The sequence below is a fragment of the Esox lucius genome, chromosome 7 (genome assembly GCF_011004845.1).
Source record: "Esox lucius isolate fEsoLuc1 chromosome 7, fEsoLuc1.pri, whole genome shotgun sequence".
Taxonomy (NCBI): domain Eukaryota; kingdom Metazoa; phylum Chordata; class Actinopteri; order Esociformes; family Esocidae; genus Esox; species Esox lucius.
In genome coordinates, this window is record NC_047575.1 from 26,907,194 (window position 1) to 26,934,504 (window position 27,311).

Genomic DNA, 27,311 nt, shown 5'->3' on the forward strand with positions numbered 1-27,311 from the left:
ACCTGATTATTTTACATCAGACAAGTGAAACCACATGTGGCCCATTTGAAACTGTATTCAATTTAGTTGCAAGTTATCACATGGAGATAAAATGAAACCGCAGGGGCTGAGTTCAAAATTACCCTGCATTTCCCACCACAGTGCTCTGCTTTGAGAAAGAGATGGAGATGAGTTTCAAACTGGAGCAGAATATTACATTTACTTAGACAGAGGAAACAAGGATTGGATGGCTGGTAATGTTTTTGGACAGAACCTGTCTCATGTGTAGAAAAGGCGTGTCAAGATGCAACACAAATAACACTGATTAGACAACCATAGTTTGAAAGGGTTAACGACCTAGAGAGACAAATATATACACACACACACACACACACACACACACACACACACATGCATGCACAGGTGCACGCACACACACGCTCACTCTCAACTCACTCTCTCTCTCTCTCTCTCCACCTCAATAAAATTGTTGACCAAGAGACAAAGCCATTTTGGTCCCTAAATGTTCCATGGTCCCAGCACTTTTTTTTATTTATTTACAGACTACATTCATAAATACACGCGTGTCCACTCCAACTCACAGGTGGGCATGTGCAGAAGAAGGGCCATGTACCATATCACATTGCAGACTGCTGTCAGATCTCCCAGTGCCTGGATATCAGCTAACAACGTAATAAGAGTTAACACGACCGACCCTGATGCCGGCTTCTGCAGCCCCACTGCACTACGCAGTTAAAGCAGTGGCATGTATTCATCAGTCGACACCATGACATTTCTGCAATGCAGTGGGAATGGAACCCAGGATACAGACAACATTGATGCTGAGTCACCGTTCACCAGACATGGGGTTACAGGTCACGCTCTCAGTCCTCGTCAGTCGGGAGGGGGAGGACCGTTCTTGGAGGGGGAGGAAATATATTTTCGGGGAGGGGGGTGGGGTTGCTTCGTTTGTGAGTGCCAATCCTATTTCCACTTTAGCAACCCCAAGGCCCCCCACTCAAGCATAGGATGTCTAGTATCACACCCCTCTTGGCTGGGATAAGTCATCAGCAGAAGTGATCATCAATCTGGGACCAGAGTTCAGAGCTCAAGTTTAGCTCAGTGTGCTTGTTCAGGAGGGGTGCTGGCTGACCTGATGCCCGCAAAGGCTACACTGAAATCACAAGAGTCTATGCACGTTTATACGTATGGACTGTTAGATGGTGTCGTCTCTGAAGTGTCCTATCCATCACTGCTCTGACGTCTACACAGTGGTCATCACTTTGAGGGAGCCTGTGCGGAAGCGCAGGATCTTCTTCTTCAGCGCATGCGAGGCCTTGATCTTGATGAAGGCTTTGGGCTGCAGGGGAGCTCCTGCTGGAGCAGGGGGGGACGCGAGCTGAGGGGGGAGCTGCTGGGGCCACACCAGGCCCCCACTCTCGTCTGAGTCACTGGACAACGAACTGGAGGCCGGGGAGTCGGCTTCGCTCAGACTGGACTCAGACTCGCCCTGACCTGGATGGGGGTAGCCCTCTTCAGGACGACACGGGGGCGAGCGCTCTCGGTCCAGGTACTCTAGATGAGGGTGGTGGAAGTGGTGATGGGGGTTGACGTAGGCGTAGGACTGGGGAGGCGGCCGAGGTTTGCGGCTGCGTCTGGGGCCCTGGTCGGCGGCGGGAGCCGGCGGAGGCTGCTCAGCTTCGTCCTGGCTGAGCTCCAGCGTGGAACGCCAGCGCCGGTAGCCGGCCCCGCCCGGCGGGGGTTTCTTCCCCTTGGACTGGCCGCCGCGGCCGCTCCCTGAACCGGAACCACCCCCGTCCCGGTCCACTGTGTTGTACCTGCGTTCAGGGACGCCCCGCTGCCCATTGAGGCTGTTCTCGGACTGAGACCTGCAGGCCCGTCTTCCAGGCTTCTTGGAACCTCCAGGCCGTTCCCGTTCCCTCTCCCTCTCCTTTTCTCTCTCCCGCTCCTTTTCTCTCTCCCGCTCCTTTTCTCTCTCCCTCTCCTCGCTGAAGCGACACTTCTTGGGGGCGGCCCTAGACTTGGCGTGTTGCAGCTGCTGTGAGGCTGAATGCTCCCGGGAGCCCCTCTCTGGGGAATAGGCGTCCCTGTTGGGTTTGGGCCCCCCGGGGGACGTCCTGTGGGAATGGGAGTGCCCAGAGGGCCTGGCAGTGGGAGTCCGGACGGGTTGGGCCGGAATGTATTGGGCGTTGACCAGTTGCTCATCTGGAGACGGTGGCGAACGGGGCGGTGGAAGGGCGGGGTAGCCGCGGTGGAAGTGCTGGGGAGAGTCGGGTTCGCTGCTGCTGGGGTCCTGGGGTGGAGCTCCACTGCAGGGGTAGTCCAGGGAGGCGGAGCGGGTGTTAGCCAGGGGGGGCTGCCTGACCCTGTGCTGGGGGTAGTGGGGGTGGTCGTGCTGGTGGTGGTGGAGGGAGGGGTCCTCTGGAAGCAGGGCCATGCCTGCGTAAGGTTCCTGGTCCGGGCTGTGGCAGGCCCAGGAGGGAGTGTGACCCTCAGGGGGAGACGGGGCGTGGTAGTAGTGGGGCTGGTGCTCAGGGATGGAGGCTGGTGGAGGCTGGGGCTCCTTGCGGCAGAGGCTGCTCTGGCGGACCACAGTGATGGCGGTGCGGGCCTCGTGTAGGCCCAGGCTGGTGCGGGGCTTGCAGGGCCGAGGTGGCAGGGCGCGCCGCTGGATCAGACCCAGGATATAGGTCTCCACCCGCTGGGCCTGCCGGTAGTCGTCCTCAGTGGGCTCCCCTTCCGGCGCCTCAGTCCTCACCTCCAGACCTCCTCTAGGCCCCTCTGTGGGGTCCCAGGGCCAGGCCTCGTCCCCGCTTGCCCCCTCAGCAATGCCCTCCAGGGAGGGGTAGGGAGCCAAGACGGAGCGGGGGACCGTAGTGTGAGACCCGGAGTCTGGTGGACCATCCCGACTTGGCCCAATGACTTCCCCTGGAAAACAACCGTTGAGGTATATATCAGTTCAGTGGACAGCGGCAGACTTTCACATAGAGACAAGCCAGCATAGAGACCCCAGAGCTAATGCTGCAGAGAGATCATGTAATCTCAAAAACAAGCCAATTCCATTCAACCTTTGCGTATCCAAAGCACAGAGGAATACTTGAGACCAGGTCACATGGAAAATAGAAGAAAATCTAACCACCGGTCATGTACCCAAACCTGCACTCACAACACCGTGCCACAGTGCTGACAACCCATCCTTGAGAATAAGTATGTTGTGGGAAGTGGATAAACAACCCAATCATGTGAATTAGTGGTCCGGTGGTAAAAGACACAACACAGGCCGCGCTCCAAAAGCCACCCTATTCCCTACTCTTGAGCAGCGACTCTAGGGCTCTGATGAAAATGAGCGCACTACTTAGACAACGGGTGCTTTCTGAGGTGCTGCCACGATTACATACTGAATCCCTCCAAGCCAGATAACATGAGCAGCTGAAACAACAAGAGGTGGCCCATCAGGTCTCCACTGTACTGTAAGTCAAACGGAAGTCTTGCCGGGTCCCAAAAGCCTCCGAATTCCCTTTGGGGAGCACTCCTTTGGACTGGGGCCCTCGGGGGAAACTCACAAGGCTCTGGTGAAATGTAGTGCGGGAAAAACGGTGTGCGATGCTGTGGGGGAGACGTCGGCTGTGTTGCTTCAGACTGCTGCATCCCAAAGGAGGCATTCCTTTAAGGAACGTCAGCTAGCCACAGCCAAGGCCAAGCCCCAATGTATACCGTACCCTGGTTCAGGGCTGGTCAAAGGGTTTTTGGGGTGTATTAGCATTAGCAACAAATGTATATTATACACAGTACTTTAGTTCTGTGTATCTTTAAGAGAGAGTGAATGTGTGTGTGTGTGTGTGTGTATGTGTGTGTGTGTGTGTCATGGTACAGTGGTTCTTTTTTCTCTCTCCAACTGAGTCTGCACAGAGCAGGCTTGTCCTAATCCCATGACTATACTCAGGTCCCCTGCATAATCACCACAGGTCAGTCCACTGTCATCACCACCACAACAGCTCTCCACCAGCACACCCGGCATGTATCCATGTCTCACACGACGCCCTGTCCAAAACGGCCGCCTGTTCATTGCTGTGTGTGCTATGCAGGAAATAGGATGCCGGGTGGGCTTCAGACACTGATTTAGATGGACATGGAACAAGATGGACATTTGTTCAATATTTCAAACCTCGTGGTGCCATGATGTCCACGTCTTATGTCTGGCTTTGTGACCAACAACAATGTTTTAGCGTAGAACACCATCTTGTTTGGAAAATGACATGTTTGTTATCTTTTCCATTAATTTAGATATTTGTTGACATAGCTGGCCGAACAATAATTCCTTGTGCTAGAGTATAGAAAGCAGGCCTAACTAATTAACAGGTTTTTCCTTCCTATTTTTTTCACTGTCCTCTACCTAAACTTTCATGATTTATCATATTTTGTTTATTATCCAGCTATTCTAAATAGCAAGGTCTAGGCCACATGATTTCTTTTTTTTGGTTGTATTTTCTAGTTGCAAGTGGTTTTGTGTCAGCCTGTGCATGCTATTATCAGTTACAGGTATAGCCTACCAAACGATGCTTCATTCAAACATGAATGCATGACCATTCAACCACTCAAACATGAATGCATGTATGATACTAGCTACTACAAAAATGTTAGACCTTTTTGAAATTCGAAATATTGAATGTGTTTCACCCCGTGACAGTGAAACCCCAGCTCTGCTCCTGCCAGAATTAAGCACGGTAAATGAAAAAAGTGTTTCATTTTAAAGACTTAGCCCTTCATGAGGTGGAACTCAAGTAGAATGTATTCTATCATTATTGGTCCCTCAGTTTGCTTTAGATAGAAAGGAATGGATTTGTCTTTGTTTTGACTACACTGTCTAGAAGTCTATAGAGACAGGGCTATTTGTTCCCACTTATTGAGTCAGTGCCAGCTTGGCATTGTTCTTTCAATATTTGTTGACATCTTGCACTACCGACGTGGGCTAATATGTGATGCATTTAATAGGCACGTAGTATGACCTGGTAAATCAGGTACTCAACAGTAGTGGTACTGCTATGTACTGGATACAAGCATGACATAACTGAAATAGACTGCAAGAACTGAATAAAGCCTTGAATATGTGTGTGGGCCACATGTGTGCAAGTTACGTTGACTACACTGCATTCTCATATGTGGGTTTAGCATTGGGCTCAAAAGTGTACATACACTTGGAGAATTGGTAATATATGTACCATTTCTAAAGAAAACATGAGTGAGCAGGCAAAACACATACACAGAAATTATTTTACTGACCCCTGTTAAAAATTCTGGCGATTTGAACATTGATCAGGGCCATTTGGGTGATTTCTGTTATCATTATGATTTTAAAAGGAGCCAAACAACTATGTGATAATAAACGGCTTCATATGATCACTATCCTTAAATAAAAGGATAGTCATATTTTCAAAATCAATGCCAAAATTTCACAATGTCTGCCAGGGTATGCAAACTTATGAGCACAACTGTATGTGTATCTAGGCGCACTTGCATGTCACACTGCCGTGTGCGTTTGATCACTCACCGGCTGATTTGAGCCTGTCATTAGGGAAGGCCATGCGGATGTCTTGGGAAACACTTGGGGAGAGCTGTCCAAACCCAGAGAAATCCGAGAGGCCAACAGGAGACAGGACTTCACCCGGCTCACAGAATCCTGCGAAAACATGTCTACAATTTAGCAGATGCTTTTATTCAAGGAAACATACAGTAAAATTGTACACTTACTTTCAATCAGCGGCCCCAGCATGAATCGATTTGATCAAAAGCTACTCACAGTTCAGTGAATGCTAACTTTTTGTTTAATTGTATTTTTGATCTCTGTGGGAAATGAGGCAACACATCCGCAAATTCGCTACTTCCATGCATTTACTAAGTGAGCCACACAGGAGCAAATATCCCTGAGATTTCAGCCAAATGACCCATGGGACTGCTTGTATGAAAGGAAACAGTCTGTATTTCCTGTGGGTGGTTGTCGTGTGTGTTGCTTGCTTTTCCTACGATCCGGAACACTAACTGATTTTTACAGAAAGAAACTGCCACCTTCAATTTTATCAGCCGTATATGTCAGTCCATCTGGCATTTTATTGGCCTCTCTCGGTCTAGATAGGATTGTAAAGTCTTTAGTCTAGTAGAGAGTTTTTAGCTTTTGTGTTCAATATTCATTCATTGATGTCTTTCTCTGCCAGCAAGTAAAGAATTTTTTTTGTTGTTTCTCTTTTACTTTCATAAAAGGATCTGCTAAATATAAAAACCCAGTATATATACCTTTAAAAAGGTTATTTTACTATATTTAAAAGTCATACAAATACATAAAAGGTAAGAAAGAATGTTTGTTTGACTACTTTGGGTTAAACACTGCAAAACTAGCCTTTGTTGTTGCCTCAAATTAAAATGTGGGTCCCAAAAATAATGACAAAAGAGCTTTGTGCTCAAAAAGCAAACCATTCTGAAAAGACTTACACAGCATTTCCTTCATGTGACTACAGCTGAAGAACATTTATTTATGAGAAGACTGCTATCAGAGCATTACTAGCCTAGCCTGGAATGCAGGGGTCTGGTGGTCTTTCATTTTGCCTTTTTTTGAATAGAATGTGTTGAAAGCCAACAACAAATTAGCCATTCAGTCATTCCTCAAAGCATTTGATGCCTTTATAGATTTCTTTTTTGAAACTGTCAAGGTTTTTCAAAGCAAGACTTCTGTGCATACTTTTAGGTAATCCCGTCCACCAGGCGTCTCTTTCCTTGGGGATGAATTCAAACTAAAGGTTGTTGGCCAGACATAAGCTATGGATTCAAAACCCCTGTCATCTTTAGGGAGCCCAAACTACATTTTCTTTGGACGGCTCACGGCTCTTTAAGCCAAGTATTACCAGCTCTCTGCAAAAATGCTCCTCAGAAAACTGAATGTATTTATCAATTTAATGAGGGCTTTGGAACCGTATTCACAAAGTGCACAAGCTACACAGGCCTCAAACAAATCCCTCTACTGTATATGACATACAAACTTGGCCAACTCTTCAAGAAGGCTAGTGTGAAATATACTGTAGTACAATAAAGTTTGAGTGAGGTGAAATTAGGGTGAGAGAGCTACAGTATATAGAACACTTATACAGTATATGTCCGCCAGCAGGTAATTTAAGTTAATCATTCTAAAATGAAGCTGACAAGTCCGCCTGCTTTTGTTCCTGCCAAGCTACAAAACCACCTCGTATAATGAGGTCAGCCTCAGAGGAGAGGAAACTAAATGGGCCTGGTTAATGACTCTCAGCCTCAGATGGTCAAGTTCTTAGATGGAAATAGAGCATGGAACAATTACCAGTATCAAGTCCTCCACTCAAGTCCTAGCTCAAGTCATGTTTCCATAGGATTCATAGAAAAGTATCAGAAACTATATTTGGTCATTATGCGGCATAATGACATAACTGAGTGAGTCGATGTTTCAGCCAAGAAAATCGTGACCGGTTTTCGAGGTGCTGTGTGTCAAGAGTCCTGGGCTTGAGAAATACAACGCTGCTTTCTTTTACTCCAAACAGTCATACTACCACCAATGTATACGTTTTGTCCATCAGAATTATGACGAATGATTTTGATCAAGTTTTTGTTGTGTTTTACCTGAGCTGGGGCGACTGTCCACCACATCACCAGGAGGCTCCACTCCGTTAGTCTGTTTATCCACCTTCAGCTCCCCAACCTGCTGCTCCAGAGATACCATCAGACCCCACGGAGTACACTGTAGACCACTCTGGAACACAAAGTGAGTGAGAGAATCCAGGTGAGAGACTCTCATTTGATCATTTTGCACAGACACACACACACACGACTTGTGCAAGTGGATGGACACATCGACATCATCATCATCTTCTTCCGCTTCATCCGGGGCCGGGTCGCGGGGGCAGCAGTCTAAGCAGGGATGCCCAGACTTCCCTCTCCCCAGACACTTCCTCCAGCTCTTCCGGGGGGACACCGAGGCGTTCCCAGGCCAGCCGGGAGACATAGTCCCTCCAGCGTGTCCTAGGTCTTCCCCGGGGTCTCCTCCCGGTGGGACGGGACCGGAACACCTTCCCTGGAAGGCGTTCCGGAGGCATCCGAAACAGATGCCCAAGCCACCTCAGCTGACCCCTCTCGATGTGGAGGAGCAGCGGCTCTACTCCGAGCTCCTCCCGGGTGACCGAGCTTCTCACCCTATCTCTAAGGGAACGCCCAGCCACCCTGCGGAGAAAGCTCATTTCGGCCGCCTGTATCCGGGATCTTGTCCTTTCGGTCATGACCCAAAGCTCATGACCATAGGTGAGAGTAGTAACGTAGATTGACCGGTAAATCGAGAGCTTCGCCTTGCGGCTCAGCTCTTTCTTCACCACGACAGACCGATACATCGACCGCATTACTGCAGAAGCTGCACCGATCCGTCTGTCAATCTCCCGTTCCATCCTTCCCTCACTCGTGAACAAGACCCCTAGATACTTAAACTCCTCCACTTGAGGCAGGCACTCTCCACCAACCTGAAGTGAGCAAGCCACCCTTTTCCGACTGAGGACCATGGCCTCAGATTTGGAGGTACTGATTCTCATCCCCACCGCTTCACACTCGGCTGCAAACCGTCCCAGCGCATGCTGAAGGTCCTGGTTTGAAGAGGCCAACACGACAACATCATCCGCAAAGAGCAGAGACGAAATCGTGTGGTCCCCAAACCTGACACCCTCCGGCCCCTGGCTGCGTCTAGAAATTCTGTCCATAAAAATTATGAACAGAACCGGTGACAAAGGGCAGCCCTGCCGGAGTCCAACATGCACTGGGAACAAGTCTGACTTACTGCCGGCAATGCGGACCAAGCTCCTGCTTCGGTCGTACAGGGACCTGACAGCCCTTAGCAAAGGACCCAGGACCCCATATTCCCGAAGCACTCTCCACAGGATGCCGCGAGGGACACAGTCGAATGCCTTCTCCAAATCCACAAAACACATGTGGATTGGTTGGGCAAACTCCCATGAACCCTCCAACACCCCGTAGAGGGTATAGAGCTGGTCCAGTGTTCCACGGCCCGGACGAAAACCACACTGTTCCTCCTGAATCCGAGGTTCTACTATCGGCCGTATTCTCCTCTCCAGAACCCTGGCATAGACTTTCCCGGGGAGGCTGAGAAGTGTGATCCCCCTGTAGTTGGAACACACCCTCCGGTCCCCCTTCTTAAAAAGAGGGACCACCACCCCGGTCTGCCATCCCAAAGGCACTGTCCCCGACCGCCACGCGATGTTGCACAGGCGTGTCAACCAAGACAGCCCCACAACATCCAGAGACTTGAGGTACTCAGGGCGGATCTCATCCACCCCCGGTGCCTTGCCACCGAGGAGTTTCTTGACCACCTCAGTGACTTCAGCCCGGGTGATGGACGAGTCCACCTCTGAGCCCTCATCCTCTGCTTCCTCAATGGAAGATGTGACGGCGGGATTGAGGAGATCCTCGAAGTACTCCTTCCACCGCCCGACGACATCCCCAGTTGAGGTCAACAGCTGGCCACCTCTACTGTAAACAGCGTTGGTAGGGCACTGTTTCCCTCTCCTGAAGCGCCGGACGGTTTGCCAGAATCTCTTCGAGGCCAGCCGATAGTCCTTCTCCATGGCCTCACCGAACTCCTCCCAGGCCCGAGTTTTTGCCTCCACAACCACCCGGGCTGCAGTCCGCTTGGCCTGTCGGTACCCGTCAGCTGCCTCAGGAGTCCCACAAGCCAACCAGGCCTGATAGGACTCCTTCTTCAGCTTGACGGCATCCCTTACTTCCGGTGTCCACCACCGGGTTCGGGGATTGCCGCCTCGACAGGCACCGGAGACCTTACGTCCACAGCTCCGAACGGCCGCTTCGACAATGGCGGTGGAGAACATGGTCCACTCGGACTCAATATCTCCAGCCTCCCTCGGGATCCAGTCGAAGCTCTGTCGGAGGTGGGAGTTAAAGATCTCTCTGACAGGAGACTCGGCCAGACGTTCCCAGCAGACCCTTACAGTACGCTTGGGCCTGCCGAGTCTGTCCAGCTTCCTCCCCCGCCATCGGATCCAGCTCACCACCAGGTGGTGATCAGTTGACAGCTCCGCCCCTCTCTTCACCCGAGTGTCCAAGACATACGGCCGCAGGTCAGATGAAACGACAACAAAGTCGATCATCGACCTGCGGCCTAGGGTGTCCTGGTGCCATGTGCACTGATGGACACCCTTATGCTTGAACATGGTGTTCGTTATGGACAAACTGTGACTAGCACAGAAGTCCAATAACTGAACACCACTCGGGTTCAGATCAGGGGGGCCGTTCCTCCCAATCACACCCCTCCAGGTGTCACTGTCGTTGCCCACGTGGGCGTTGAAGTCCCCCAGTAGAACGATAGAGTCCCCAGTTGGAGCACTTTCCAGCACCCCTCCCAGAGACTCCAAGAAGGTCGGGTACTCTGCACATCGACAGCATCACACAAAATCACTGTAAATACAAAAACATTATGCCATTAAGGATTCAACCACTTTATAAGTATGTGTTAGCATGGACCTGTACGAATACAGACAGCAACGCTGACATGGAGCCATACCTCACTAGCCTCTCTCTCTCTATGTCCGTTAGCTGAGACTACCTGAGCATATGACCACTGCAAGCCTTCACTAATAACCAAAGATGAAACCTCTCAGAAGATCACCACTTGAAGACTTCACTGATAACTGAGGCTGAAAGTATCCGCAATATCAGTGCTGCTAGCCTTCACTGATAATTGAGGTTGAAACAACTCAGAATATAAGCGCTGCAAACCTTCACTGATAACTGAGGCAACTAGGACACACAAAGGGCTGGTATTTCAAGAACGTGTTAGCCAAGGCCTGGCCTATGTATCGGTCAAATGACTAGCCCCCTTCCAAATGAACAGACACACACATACCTCAGGGCCAGAGTCAATGATGAATCACAAACAATGTGCACATTCGCAGACAGCTATTACCACAAGCACTTATTAACAAAACAGTAGAATGATAACACTCCATTCCACCAACGCATTATGCAGATACACACTGAGATACACAGATACACGCACACTGCACACACATACACACATACACACATACACACTGCACACACATACACACTGCACACACATACACACATACACACACACACACATACACACATACACACCCACACACACATTCACACATACACACTGCACACACATACACACATACCGCATGCAAGCACACGAACAGCATCAGCATTGGAAGAGGTTCAAGCTGTCAAAACAACAGACCTCAGCATTGCCCCATCAGAAGAACCGGAGGACTGAATATATTTCAGACAGAAAGAACGAGAGAAAGTTAATTTAAAGCGCAGAACAGAAAGGAGGACAGAGATAGAGAGGTAGAATAGTGAAAAACAAAGGGGAAAAAAGAGCATCCCATGAAGAATAAATCGATCAATCTACAACGTGTCCATTTACCTTTTTTAAATGCCTGTAACTGCAGAGAGATGTATGAAGAGAGATAGGGGATAAAAAGAGATAGAGAACTATAAAGTGAGAGATACAGAGATATTGGCAAACATACGTATGCATATATGTAAATACTTCACATATAGAGACAGAGTAAGAGAGATATAGAGAGATGGAGAGAAGCAAGATAAAAGGGGGACGAATATAATAAGGGAAAATTACAGACTTTTCTCTCAACAATCAGCTGATACCTCATGTGATTACCTCATGTTTACTATGATCACAGACAAGATCTAAAGCTGCCATACTATACTCAGTAAACTGCCAATTTCATTTGACTTGAATGCCTATATTTAAACAGTAAACAGTTGTATTGGTATCAAATATAACATCTACAAACATCCTGTTGGTTTAGGAGTGGGGTGTACTGTAAACTAGAGTAATTCAGAGTTCTGGAAATTACTCACTATTTCAAGGACTGGTCTAAAGAGGGTAGTGGGAGCAAGATTTGAATCACTGCCAAATATTACACACACGCACACACACAGACACACACACACCCACAGCTGACTTCTAACTTTGGGTGTGGTTCCTCTAGCTGAGAAGGCAAATATTGAATTGTTGCAGGGATAATGTTCCATATTTAATTCTGAGGGGAGAGTGGAGGAATCTGGGAGTATCACTGAGATGTCTTTGTTTACGGGTGGCGGTTCCACAAGCTGACAGTTTGCCAAAGACCACCAGCCAACTCAGTCAAATTAAAAAAATAACGCATCAATAATTGTTTTTCAATCAGTGATCCTAAGAATACATAATGTCATGCTGACAATGCCAACTCCACTATTAAAATGTGCCAGTTACTTACATAACTTACCTATGTAGATAGCTTAGCTAGCTAACTTTACCGGTTCTGACAAAAACTTGCTTAGCTTGTTTCATGCAATTGTACACATAATGACCCAAAATACTGTACTACAGCCAGTAATCATTATTTCTCTGCAATAGCTTCTTTGATCAGCTGTGCATTGTAAGCAGCTAGCTAGTTTTTGGAGGAACATTTTCAGCGCTGTACTGGTTAGCAGGATCTCTAACCCTCTTCACCACTTTTATGTGCTGCACTGCTTTGCAGCAACCCTCTTTGGTGTTCTGACTGGCTGGCTGGGCTGACAAAAACAAGCTAGCTAATGTTGGGAAATTTCATAAATTTTCAAACTCCAGAAATACAGCCCCTTATTTCACAAAATAGCTTATGGAGACGTAAAATGGTATGATATGACTTGTTTCTCAAAGCACGCTTGGTGACATGATTTGCTATGTTGCTGTGTTGGCAAGACTGAGGAGACAAGGGTGTTTTTTTAGGCCTGTGAGTTCAATCAAGGTAGACGTCCAGGGAGTGTGTTCATACAGGTCTAGACTTTTTGGTTGAGCGAGCAGTGTGATAAGAACCAGAACCATCGTGCTGATTGGAACCAGATCGCATTTTGAAGACATTTCTCCACAATTACTGTCCCGAGTCCACTCTGAGTTGCTGTGATAAAGCAGGGCCTTAACTATAAATTGGATATCACTGAATTGGGGAGAAAAATGTAATAGAAAATAGAAAAGAAAGATAAAAACCAACTAAAAATGTAAATAAAAGCAGCAAGCCGCATTCCCGTGTTTTCAGCACTGTGCCCACTGTGGCAACATTGAGAGAAATTAGACACTCTCTCATAATTAGCTTCTTCTCTCAGCCTGCTTGCCAGAACATCACAATCAAACAACGAAATGATAATGATGTTCTGAACTTGCTACTCCTCTTGGAACCATTGAACTGAACTGCACACCAGTTTATATGTTGCAGGAAGGTACCCATGTTTTGGATATTAGAAGTTGTACTCAGCAATAATTAAAACAATCGGGCTGCTATGATCCAATGTGCTTGACTGAAGGCCGAACAACATGGGCCTCCACTGGGCCAAACTGTGGTTCACTTTACAGTTTAACTTGACATATTCCTGACCGTGCATGCTGTTACCTGTCAAATGGCGTAGGAGATAGAGTGGAAACATTTTGCATGAATGCTCAGGGAAATACAATGCATTCAGAAAGAATTCAGAGCCCTTGACAATACGTATTAGAGGGGTCTGAATATTTACACAAATGTAATATTTATGTTTCTGTCTTCCAAGATTTTTTAGATCCGAATATATATGCCTGATTTATGGGCATTTATGTGCCAGACAATGTAAATTAATTGTTTGGTAGTGGACAGTTTTTTTTTTGCTGTCGTCTGGAAAATATACCATTGTTAAAACCTTGTTGCTATAAGCACATAATTGGTCCGAGAGGGAAATGTGTTCCTTTTATGGAGGCATACCTCCATGTGCCAAATGTCACTTAACTGACATAGCATCACATGGGATGGTGTAAACAAGAGTTATTTACTATTCTATACCATCTCACTGTAATATACACATAAATTATAAAATGGTGAAACCTGAAGAATAATAATAACAAACGATAACAAATACAATAGGATTCCGGCATCTATTCAGATGAAACCTAAACATGTAGAAATATTATGGTTTGTGGAAGATCATGATGAAATGTTTCTTTTTTGCCTGTTCTTGCCTACTCTGATCTAAGGGAAACAAGGGTTCTGAGGTGAACCAAAGAGTTCTGATGTAAAGAGAAGAGTTTTTAGGAAAACAGAAGCTGCACTGTTTACTACAGCCCTCCACACATTTAGTGGCTACCATTTAACCCCATAAAATGAACCTGGTTTGTCCCTGCGTGTTTCTTGCAACCCCATTTAAATGATCTGCCGACCACATACAGGGTATTAAATTGTGATATAAAAATAAAAATGGAACTGAAATATCGAATGAAAGGTAGGGGGAAGGTATCCACGGTGCAGCTGATAATGAATTGCCCCCCCTCCACCCGTGTGAATCATGGCTTGTCACCCTGTAAAGAATAACCATATAAAGGCAGAGGTGCCGAGCAGTGAAAGCACACACATGCTGACCTGTTGACTACAGCACAATGTACTTCACTGGACAGTTAAGGCAAAATGACTCGGGCTTACTCAGCCATCCTTGTTTTATGTTTGCCTTGACAATGTACTGTATTTGACCGTTATCAAGACAGAGAGGGACAAAGATCAAAACAGCATGAAAGAGGGAGAAAATCAAGCAATGCTAGTCCCTAAACACAATGCATTTTGTTTTACCATCACAAGGTAGTAATCTTCCCATCAGTCTGTGTTTGTCAATCACCTTGACAAAACGTTGCCTTGGTACTAAAACCCCCTCCCAATGGCCCTAATGGCCCCCTCCATTGTGACAGGGAGCAGGCCGTCACTCAGGTCAGGGCCAGTCTCAAACCCTGGGGGAAAGTGGGGGGCGCTGGGGTGACAAGGAATGTAAACATACCACCCTCGGCTGTCCCCCCCCCCCCCCAACAACTGAGTCAGGCTTTGTCCTTTCAGGAACTTTAACCGTCAGTGGAGGGGGAGGATGAGGGGGTTGAGGAGGGGGACGTGGCGGATGGGGGAGAAGGTGAGGGAAAGGGTGAAGAGGGTCAGTCAAAAACGAGATGGTTATCAGGGTCATTTCGGGATTCAGGGTCACACAACTTTGGGATACTGGACAGATGCACCTACCGCCAGGCTATCAGCCAACCCTGCCTGGTTTGGGCCAACGTTGAGCAACACGTCCCTATGACAACCACTCCATACTAACTAAATTAATTGGAATGGAAGTGGATTTGGCTGGTGCAAATCCTGCATTTGAATAGTTAATCGCATGTTGCAGCGATTTGACCCCAGGGATTACACACTGTGGCTGTGAGGTGTGTGTGTGTGTGTGTGTGTGTGTGTGTGTGCGTGTGCGTATGAATGGATGTGTATGCATGTGAGGTGTGTGTGTGTGCGTATGAATGGACGTGTACACATGTGTGTGTGTGTAAAGGAAACAAGTGGCCATTGAGCTGGTGTGGTCTCACATGAGTGGCTCCTAAACCCAGACACAGGTCCTTTCATCCAACGCATGCATGACATTAGCCCAGTTCATTTCCACACACACACACGCACGCATGCATGCATGCCCAAGCATGCCTACATGTTTGTATGTTTATAGCATGTAGACTGATAGGATGACGTCTTTCATATCATTAAGGAAGTCTGGTAAGGTTCAAGGCCAATGTTTTCCTGGCCTATTGCTAGTCTCGAGATGCAGTAAGAGCTCATTTTACAAAAAAAACAAAGACAGGACTAGAAGGCAGCCCAGCCAACAGCTCAAACTGTTTGCATTTACATTCTGTTTGGGAGTAAGATTTGCCAGTAACTCAGTAAATCTTGGGTGTATACAATATGTATATTTGTTTCATCTAGAGCATGTACGGGGGAAACCATATGGATACTAATTATGTGAACCACTAAAACGTGTTAAACAGCAATGGCTTGGAGTTACACCTTGGGTTCCTCCCCCACATTTTCAACTCCTTTACTGTGAATGATTTAAACCAACTTTAAAAGCCATTAAACACATCATCTCCCTAAATTTTTTAATACGCAAATCTAACTAGGACCTCTACTAGAGTGAAACTATCCCCTGGTCATCTAGACGTCCTAGTCTCTACCCTATTACTAACTCATTTATGAGCTACTCTGGAGTTACTTCGCGTGACACACTGTGGAGTGATCTGAGAGGCAGATAACTTGACAAGGATGGGACAGATGCACTCAGACAAGAATGCAGACATGAACAACATCCCACTTTCTCCCATTTCTCTCACCCAGACATTCACAGGGAGTTATTTAATAAACGTATAGCAGGGAAAGACACAGCTCTCTGTCTCACACTGTCCTTGACAATTCTACCCCTACTCCAAGCATCTAAACGCTCCTGCTCACATTATTGACCTGGAAACTGTCAACTTCCTGTGTGTTTTGATGTCTTGTGATAGCTGTCTGATCCATTTGATCTGTCATTCTGCTCATAAATCAGACAAATCTCGCAATCGTTAGCTGCACCCAAAATATAAGGAATTATTTCGCTCTCTTGCATTCTTTCTTTATCTCTAATCCTATCTCTCAAAGTGGTTGAGGGAGTTAGAAGAAATAAATATGCTAGACAAAGATCTTTTGCTATAGCTCAGCCAATGACTCTGGGTGTAAATCAGGGTTGGACAGCAAATATGGCAGACAAATAGGGGCTCCAGACCTAATTTAGGATTGAATGTAGTCTCCAGGGAAACATTACTTTGACACCCTTATCCAAAATACGATAACAGTGCAGATGTGGTGGGCAAAGGATCAGAAACAGCCTGGCACATAGCCCCTACATTACTTCAGGACCATTGTGCCGTCACCAGGCTTGGAATTTCGTCCTTTTAGGGGCAAGGCCATTTGGCCTTCAGTGTCACAAAAAGTTTTAGGGCACAAAGGCCACATGCCAGGGCACAAAGACCATTGAGTGAAATAGGGGGATTTAGAGACTACAAATAAACAACTTGAATTGCTGATAAGAAAAAAGCATGCATGACATAAAAACATACTTTATGCACATATTTTAATATCATACTTTGAATAATAACTTATAACTGATATGTTTTTTCCACATAGAAAGTTCAATTATAATGTTGTTATCCTTGAATTCTACTCCTCCCTCAAATGTTTTATAGATTCTGGAATTTTTCGTTGTGTATCATTCCAGAGGTTTTAGTTGAGAGCACGCACATGATGACAAACAGTTATGTAACGTTAAGGCTAGCTAGCCAGAAGACTAATATTACCCCAGTTACACAAAAGTAAACCGCAAAGTTTCACAATCACCTGTGTTAATGTATGACCTCAATAAACAAATTTAGTGACTTATTTGGGCATAAAGAAAGTCATTTTTGCTTTTTACCACAAACACTGCAATGTCTAGTGATGTCAAACCTAACGTTACTTCTTGGAGCTCTCAAAAAGCATTCAGGTCTATGCTCCGGTATACTCCCACTCGGAGGTCGAAATTTTCCACTTCCCAGTTGCTCATGAACGCACCTTCCAAAACAGAGGTTTCATTCAGTTAAGCACTAAGTCAGCTATAACTTGATTGATAACTAGCTGGCTTGCTTATCTGCATGTGGTCCGTTCTTGTGGCTGTTCTCAGTTGTAAACTACTAACAAACAAACCGACTGCTGACCGCAAGATTTTGACGTTAGCATGGGCACAAAGGCCAAGGTGGCCGTAGGGCATACAATGATTTTCGGGGCAACATGGCCAAAGTGACGGGCAATGACGACTATGGCCGTCGTGGCCATTGTGAAACTCCAACGCTGGCCACCAAACACATATAGATCACTACCTCTACCATAGAAACTACTATGACTGCCATAGACCACTAAGACAGAGACCACAACCAAAGACCACTACCACAGAGACTACAACCAAAGACCACTACCACAGAGACTATAACCACAGATCACTACCACAGAGGATACAACCATAGACCACCACCACAGAGACTACAACCATAGACCACTACCACAGAGACTACACCCATAGACCACTACCACAGAGACTACACCCATAGACCACTACTACAGAGACTACAACCATAGACAATTACCACAGAGACTATAACCATAGACCACTACCGCAAGGACTACAAAAATAGATCACTACCCCTGAGACTACAACCATAGACATCTACCACAAGGACTACAACCACTACCATAGAGACTTCTACCAAAGAGACTACTACCACTACAGTACCACATAAACCACCACCATAGTGATCCCTACCACTACTTGACCATCAACATAGTGCACTTACCCTGCCAGGTGTTGATAATGACAGCCAGCAAGTTGTCCTACTAAGAATGATGTTGGTGCTTGTTTACCAGTTTTTACATCCCCAATTTTTAAGAGCTCCTGCTTGAACAAGGGAAGGCTTTCAAGCACAGCATTCTAGACCATGTCCTTTGTCATACATCTTTGACAGTTGCTCCCACCGAAGAAGGATATGGTGTGTCTTGGCTTTGGTAATGCTTCAGCTGCCCTTGTCCATCTTAATTTGTGAGACTTCTGTCACCAATTGGGCCCAGTTACACTCAAGGGACAGATTGTGTTCCCATGAAAAATGAAAACCGACATGAATGTCTTGGCATTAACTTCTGGATTTGTCAGTGGTTACAGACGGGGCAGGAAGTAAATGGTCCTATTTCATGGAGCTGTTGCCGCTAGAAAACAGTGAATCTGACTAATTGGATGAGATACCTTCAGGGCAACCACCAGGACGGTTTCCCTTGGGTAGGCTGCCATGGGCCACCTCGTTCAGGGCATATCTGGCAGGCTTGTAGTATGATTGGATAACCCCATATGTGTTATACTGAAATGACTGACTGAAATAAAACTTTTGAATATGTCTACAACTCCGGTCCCCTGAAAGAGGCAATGAGGTCAGACACCTTGATTACCCTTGACATCTATCTGATGTCATATGGATCTGATGGTGAGAGCCGTACAGGCTAATTAGTGTGTGTTTAGTTGTACCTGCAATGGCTACATCGTTCTGTGAGCTATGTTGAGGAGTGTAATTTTGTAGGACAAAATAAAATATGAGTCAATCACTCATGGGGCTGTCACTGGGATTATGGTGGATTTAGGCCTAGATTTGGTTAAAAAAAATATCCAATCTTTTAAAAGCTTGTGCAGTAGCGGTGAACATGGGTTTCATCACAGTTTAGGCTACTTGGGGGAATCATAAAGACACATAACCTAGGGGCGCCGACCAGGTTTACCCAACCCTGTTATTTCACACAGGCCATTTACATGTAGATAAGGTACTGGGGTTTCAGTAGAGTATTAGCGGAATATACAGGCACCCATTCTTACAGCATTTGGTATTTATTTACATTTAAGTAATATGTCAGGTGTACATCTCCTGGAATTACAATGAAATAACAGTACGGAAATAGTAGGATGGCCTGGAAATAGTATTATAGGTACAAAAATGTGTAAAATAAATTATGTCTATAAGTTCCTCTGGATAAGTGTCAGATAATTACTAAAATGTAATGTCAAATGTAACTTTGTTGCTGAGGATTGAGGAATATTTATCTCATGTTATTATTGATTAATTTGCAACTGCTCCTTATTTTAAATGCGATAACTTTAAGATTTCCACCATACAAAAACAGAACAATGCTATACAGCCCTGGTAACAATTAAGAGACCACTGCAACTTTTTCTTTCCTTTCCAAAAAATGTCAAAAGGAACGTTTTGAGTGAGGAACAGAAGCGTTCAATTTGCAGTGGTCTCTTAATTGTAACCCTCCTGTTCCTCACTCAAAACCTTCCTTTTCGACTTTTTTGGAAAGGAAAGAAAAATGTGCAATGGTCTTAATTTTCCCGGAGCTGTATATATTATGAAGCGTATTGGGAAAGATATTATATGAAATAGAGTGCTTCCTGAGACCGTGTAAGTGAAGCTGGCCAAGAAGAGCGAATGTCTCTGAGTGAGTGACTGAGTGTTGTTATAGCGTAGTGGTTAGAGTCACGGACTGCCATGTAGGCGACTGGTGTTCTTTCCTGGCCACGGACAAAACAAATTAGGCATTAAGATTTGTTCAGGACCGACAAAAATTATTGGTTGGCTGTTCAACTGTCATTGTTTTCTAAAGAAATGAAACATGGAGTTTTTGGAGTCATTGTTTTCATTATAGGCACCTTATAGCTATTAGCTACCCATCTACAGTAATCTCTTTGTAATTTAATATGTTGAATGTAGTGTAGTTATCCTGTTATTGGTTTGGATGTTAGCTAATGTAAAGAACTAGTTTTGAGAACCGTGGAGTTTCGACTAATTGGTTTAACAAAGCAGAATTAAAAAGACACCACATCTCTACACACAAATCACATGCAACAACACCTGCTGTATAATGGTTAAAGACACTGTCTGCCACATAGGAAACCCCAGATCAAATCCAGTCAGGACAACATTCATCCCTTCTAATCACGGGTGGGCAGAACTAGGCTTGCATGGTTCCTTTTCTTGTTCTATTGTTTATTTTGGTCTGGTTGTGTAGCGTTGACAGCCACTAGGTTAAACCTATGACGCTATCTGTCTGTCCTGCACCATAAGCCTAGGACATGTATACAAATAGCCTTTGGTTGCTCAGTTACAGTTACCATGGGCAGGATAGGCTATACAAATTGATATTCCAAACCACATGTTGGAGAATGTAAGCTTGATTTCCAAAGCTAGCTAGTTTTCTAGCAAACTGCCATGGTTTTCTATAGTCGTTAATACATTGTCCCTGATATTCCTCTTTGTAGGTGCTAGAAGTCTTAACTTAGATATCACACTCGTAAGGCAACCTCTGTTATGTGAACAGAACTGTCAATTTGCTACTTTTGCAACAATTCCTTTTCAAATACAGATCAAAAGATGTAATTGTGAAATCACAAAAGAGTAAAAATGGAGTTTTGTGGTACATAACTGGATGTCAAGTATCATATATCAGGCTTGTGATGTTTGAATTCCTTCCACATTTCTCGAGAAGATTGGGCCAAATCAGTACTATAACCATAGAGAATAGTTAAACAGTTAGGCACTACACATACAGGACGAGGACTGCCATTTGGGACACTGTCACATTGTGCTTAACTGTATACCCTGTTTCATGCGTGAATTGTGAAGTAGTATGTGTGCACAGCCACACTCTTTCACACACACACACACACACACACACACACACACACACACACACACACACACACACACACACACACACAGACAGACAGACAGACACACAGACAAAACTAGCCAGTCAAAATGGAACCTCCCTGCAGTGCAGTGTCTTGTGCTGTTTGAGTAGTGGACTGTCTGTTAGTAGCAGGAGGCCGTGGTGCCTTTGTGCATGGTCCTCTCTTTGACAGGTCAACTCACAGTGGTGTGTTTGTGTTTGCTGACAAGGGGGGGCCTAGAGGGCCCACTGAAAGCTCCCAAAATGAAATCAACTGGATCCCAAATGGTACCCTATTCCTCATACATTGGACCACTTTGAAAAGAACCCAATGGACCCTGGACAAGTGGGTGCCATGTAGAATGCAGCGTAAAGATTGTTAACTGAACCTGATGATGTTGCCATGGCAACAAAGTGAGGTGCGTTCTTCAGAAGTGGGATGGAGAGGGATAGAAATAATTGAGAGAAATAAAGAGAGAGGGAAGGTGAGGGGAAAGAACATTTGAACACAGAGACAGACCGATAGAGATGGAGAGAGACTGAAACAGACAGAGAGACACTGAAAGAGAAAACGAGAGGCTGATAGAGACGGAGAGCAAACAAGAAAGATAAAGAGTGACTGGGAGCACACTCCACTCCAGATCCACTGGGCTCGTAACTCTTCTTCAGCCTGTTTGATTCATTTAGGAGGTCATCAAAAAGCCTTGATTCTCTTGTATTAGAGCTAGATTGTGCAGTGTTGGTCACATTAAATAAATGATGGATTTTTCCTGATGATTCATTTTGATTCAGTGTTTTAGAGTATATTTTCTCCTACAGAAAGCCTAGGTCCAATAGGCACCTTTCAGAAACAGAGAGATTGAAAGCAAAAAAAAGGAACCCAGTACACTGTCTCCTGTGTGTGCTTAGAGCAACACTCAATCATTCTCCAAAAGACCTCTACTAGCCTTATACTCTCCCACTCATATTCCTCTTCTTATCTCTCCCTCTCACCTCTCTCCCTTTCCTGTCCCTCCCGCTCCTCATCTCTCTCCCTCATCTCTCCCTCCCTCTCCTGTTCCTCCTCTCGCGCTCCTAAACCTGTCCTCTTCCTATCCAGTGCAATCTAATACAAGCCCTATCACATTCTACATAGCTACAATATAACAACACACTCTTCATCCCTGGCTTCCCATGTTTCTCCTCAGGCAGGATTCCTGTGCAATTAAACCTTTTGTTCCCATAAGTTATTAACAGCCTGTGCCGCGGCTAGCCGCTAACAACCACCAACAGCTTCCCTCAGCACTGAGCACTGCTAATTATGCCCCTGCTGGATCCTCCAACTCTCAGCAGGGGAGATTGGCCAGCCTTCTGCTCAGCGAAGCCCAGCCGGGAGCACCGAAGCTGAGTTTGGTTCCCGGCCTGCGGCGAGCTGGGGGTGGTCGAAGAGAAGCCAAAAGCATTGGAGATTGTGGTTGGATATAAGGTCATGGTTGTCATTAGCCCCAGATCCAGGATCAGATCACCTTACGACCTTAAATAAACCATTAGGGAGATGGACAAAACATCTAACTGCACATCACTGGTAAGTTGACTGAGAGAAAATTCTCATTTACAGCCGTGGGAGCAATTAGTGCCTCGCTCAGGAACAGAACGACAGACTTTTCTCTTTGACATCTCATGGATTCAGTCTAGTAACCGTCTAATTGCTAGGTTACCTGGTGTCCCTAAAACAGGAACTGTGTGTCCAGGGAGTGGCGTGAGGTGGTGGGTGGGTGGGTGTCATTGCGGTGAGACCCCACAACAAGAGAGAAGGCACGGCAACCCCCTTCTTTCTGTCACTTACCACCCGCTCTGACTCTGTGCACACTCGCCTGACACTCCACAGAGTTTACCCAACACAGCTAGGCGTGAAACACACAAGCACACACACACAGGCTAAGTAAACGCATGCACACACACACACACACACACACTCACTCACTCAATTAAATAGGGAGTGCAAGGATAACAATATGAGGTGATCAAATGACACATGGCCACACAGCGGCAGAAGGCTCCACAATGGGTCGGGCTTACAGTACAGCCGGCTAATGGAACTTGAATTCCACATTCCTCCACATAGCTACAGTGACATCACATTTACCAGCCCTGATTAGATCACAAATACACTACACACACAACCTGTCGTCCACCAATCCAATCTCTCATTTGAAAACACACACCTTTGGAACAGAGCATGGCTGATGATATCCCAGCTGTTGACCGCTGTCAGGTGGGGGGGGGTCTGACTTTGCTTGTTTTACTATCCTTGCTGGGATCCATGGTTCTCACACGCATACGCCAATCACCTGGCCCTGGGCACAGTCGTATCTTGACCCTACTACTGAGGGAGAATCAAACCCTGTTTAGTTAAGAATGAAGCAAGGGGGGTTTGGTCATTAGCAAACTTTCTGCAAAGGGTAATTCCTGTGCTTCACAGATCGCACCGTGCTGTGGTTACTTGGTTCTGGTCTAAGACCAAGTAATGTACTAATCATGCAATAGAGTCAAATTTGTGACACAGCTCTTGTGTGCTGAGGAGGTCAAATGATTAAAACCTTATTCCCTATTGATCTGTTAGTCCTGATGAAAACCATACATCCCCCTCCTCCAGTGAACTGCTTCTACTGACGAATTTATAACGAAGTAGGAAAACATTTGAAAACAGAAACACTAGGAAGAAAAAAATGTGTAGCTTGGTTCATAAACGGTATTGTTTTTCAAAGATCACATGCTTTGAGGTTTCGATTCACCATTATGACATTATAACAACACAATTCCAAAAATAATTAGAACAATTAAGCAAGGTGATCATTTTGTCTCAACCCAAGAGACACGTCCCTACAGTAGGCCTATCAATATTGCACTTAACTATGAATGAGTTTTCGCACAGTAAAAAAAAAAAGAGTCAGAGACAGATTCAGTGAGCTGATCGCGAGAGGCCACCACAGAAAATCCTCACTCTCTAGAGGAGACAATCTGGACACTGTCCACAGAACGAGAGGCCACCACAGAAAATCCTCACTCTCTAGAGGAGACAATCTGGACACTGTCCACAGAACGAGAGGCCACCCTAGACACTTCCCACTCTCTAGAGAACAGTGTGCACACTGACCAGAAAATGAGATAGAAATGTTGAGTGACTTCATAACCTCCAGCTAAAATGTATGACTACATTAGAGATACATACTTCACTCAGATCATATAGAACAACGAAGCATTTGAAAGCAATCTCCCGTATCTGTTAAAGAAAATGCCACAATGTGCAATCACAGCAGCAGGATTTGTGACATGTTGCAATGAGAAAAGGGCAATACAGCACAATCCACATTGTGGAGATAACCAATATTAATGCCTTGTCATTCATACTCGTAACAATGAGCACATTTTTACAACACTACATAGTTGAAAATATTTTACAGATAACATTTTATTTCTGGTTTGAATTTTATCATAAACTTTCCTTATTGTCCACTAACATTGGCAAACAAATGTCTTCCATGCCAATAAAGCCCTTAACATTGAAAACGTTATTCAAAGAAATAAAGCGAGAAGCCTAGAGAGAGAAAGACAGAGGGAGAGTGTGACAGAGGAGAGGGAGACAGAGAAACAGAGACAGAGGAAAAGAAAGAGCAAGAGCAAGAGAAGTCTCAAATTTTAATGATTTAAAGGGACCTCTTTTTAGAGGTTCGGTGCAGTTTATGCGTGGTGTTTTTCAGACTACATCTGATGGTGGTTAGAAATATGACAAGGATACTCTTTAGATTAAGCAACATTAAAGCCTGCATTCAAATATTTGATCGTTACATTGATCAATTACATTTAAGCCTTTACTCACCCAGTCAGAAGTAGAATTGGAAATGTTTACTGCTATGCTTTCAAGCACTATGTAAAATACATTTAAATGGAACAAACCAGTCAAATATTGTGTTATTTGACTGTCTGTCACTGAGTTATCTGACAAACAGTCCAATAACACATTGATCACACCTACAGCGTCACTGCACACAATTGTGTGCATGCATTATCTGGGTATGTGTGCGGCAAAATGTCAACAGTCACACGTTGTTACCATTTCCATCAATGAATAAACAACAAATCCAACTCTTATTACACAGAAAGCTCTGCAATGCCAATGCCGAAAACACAGCTTTCCATTAGACATTAACGTACTTCTGGTTTAGAAGAACTCAATGTGAGTAGAAAACCAAGAACTCAATGTAAGTGTGATCGAGGCAGGAACGCCATATCTGTGTGGTTCACCTGTACTGTAGCAAAACCCAATGAAAGATTGCAGTTACATCTAAAGTAAATGTGAAAATGATGCGGTTTGAGATTCAATTAAGATTATCATAGTAACTGTAAAGATCTCCACAGGTCTGTGACTTTGTCATGCAATATTTAACATGCATGCTTTTTCAGTTTACATATGAAAAAATTATTTGAAATATAAAAACCTCAAAATGTCATATGTAATGCATTAGAAATGCAATATTAAATTGTAATATCCATAAATAAAAGGAGATTACTCTAATGCTTGGATGTTTTCATCTGAACCACTGGCTTAATCTTACTTTTATTGTTCTGTAATTTTTATGCTTTATTGGACAGGATTGGGGTGACAGAAGGGAGAGTTGTGCTAGAAGAGCAGTGAGCTGCATTCAGACCCAGCATAGACCTGTTTCTGAAGTTCTTTCAAATCCAGGTTTGTCGATTTTGGTTGCAACTATGGCATAATCATGTGGTATATGTTTTACCCCAAATTCAATGTGGAACGCAGGTTTAAATGAAATGAAAACAACATGGTTGATTACTTTTTGTAGCTCCATGTGTTTCAAAGACAGATTCAACATCACAATATATTGACATGTTACACTGAAACAGCTTAATTCAAACAGCCCATTTGAAAATATGCTATTCTGCCTATATGCTGCAAGATCATTGCTGAGGCAAGTATATGGGCTTTCAGTATAGGCATACCAACCATAAATTATATGGTTCTTATTTTAGGAGCCAGTTGCAAATTTGAAAGGCCATTTGGAGGTTCTCTGCCAATTTCATCCCTATAGAAAAATACTTGAAGCTTAATCACATGTTTTCTTTACTTGTTTGGTTGCCAACGTTGTTGGAATACATACCTAAACCACGACGACAGACTGTGGCAACACTTGCTTAAGCGCTGTGCTTGATCACTGAACGGCCATGTGCAATGACTGCACAAATATTTTAACTCCAGGGCCATCATTTAGCCAAAAAATTTTAATATATTTCGGATTTCCAGAATGTTTAAGGTACTTCGAAACAGCGTCATGACAGTGGAATTAAAACCACAAGGACCGAATTCAACCAGTTTGCCTTACATGGTCACGCGTGCTCTGTGCACACTAGTCTGTTTGGTACAATTTTGTATGGTAGCCTACCGTTATTCGGCACTATAATTTACGACCGTAATTCTAAGATCATGAAAAGCATATTATATCCCAGTCTGAAACAATGCATTAACGTGCATAAAAAATAATGAAAAGGTCCAAACCTGAATTTAAAATATAAATTATATGCAACGAATTATATTTAAGTAGGCTAATATATTACAAACTCTTCTTACCGGCTTGCGCCTGTAACACAAGTCGTCAGGCGCACAGTTAGCCGTGTCAGGGGAGGGCCGGGACGGCTGGAGGTCGCTCCAAATCGGGCGACCTGGGGCAAGGTCTCCGAGGGACAGGGCACTGAGCACCAGGCATTCCTGCCTTTGTTTCAGTAGCTCCAACTCACATAGTCCGGCCAAACTAGCTTCAAGGCGCTCCTTATTCCAACTGCGTTCCGCTGTCATTGGGAAAGAAAACGTTCGATACATTTTTCTTCTTGCTCTTTGCTCTTAGATCTTTTCTCAGCCTTTGTCCGCTCCTTTCTACTAGTACAAAAGTAAGGCTAAATACAGTTCATTTTAAAGTAAGTGAAATATTTGATTTTGATAGCCATGTTAAATGCAAAGCAGCGACAGCAATCTATACAGCTGTGCGACATCATAGGCATAACCGAACCAAGCCGCCCGACTCGCACACTCTGTAGCAGCATTCCAATTCCGCAGCTGTC

The 27,311-nt window shown here is 45.1% G+C and overlaps 1 protein-coding gene across 2 annotated transcripts; it reads right to left on the reverse strand.

The window, feature by feature from the left end:
• Positions 1-486: 486 nt before the first annotated feature.
• dact3a (dishevelled-binding antagonist of beta-catenin 3a) lies at positions 487-27,311 on the reverse strand. Of its 2 annotated transcripts, none has more exons than XM_029120814.2 (4): positions 26,824-27,311; positions 7,636-7,765; positions 5,549-5,677; positions 487-2,928 (listed from the first exon to the last, which is right to left on the reverse strand). In XM_029120814.2, exons 1-4 carry the CDS (start codon positions 27,070-27,072, stop codon positions 1,244-1,246), a joined length of 2,193 nt encoding a protein of 730 aa, XP_028976647.2. In that variant the 5' UTR covers positions 27,073-27,311; the 3' UTR covers positions 487-1,243. The 2 variants fall into 2 exon arrangements, with proteins under 2 accessions (XP_028976647.2, XP_034148939.1); XM_034293048.1 differs by lacking the exon at positions 26,824-27,311 and adding an exon at positions 10,592-10,668.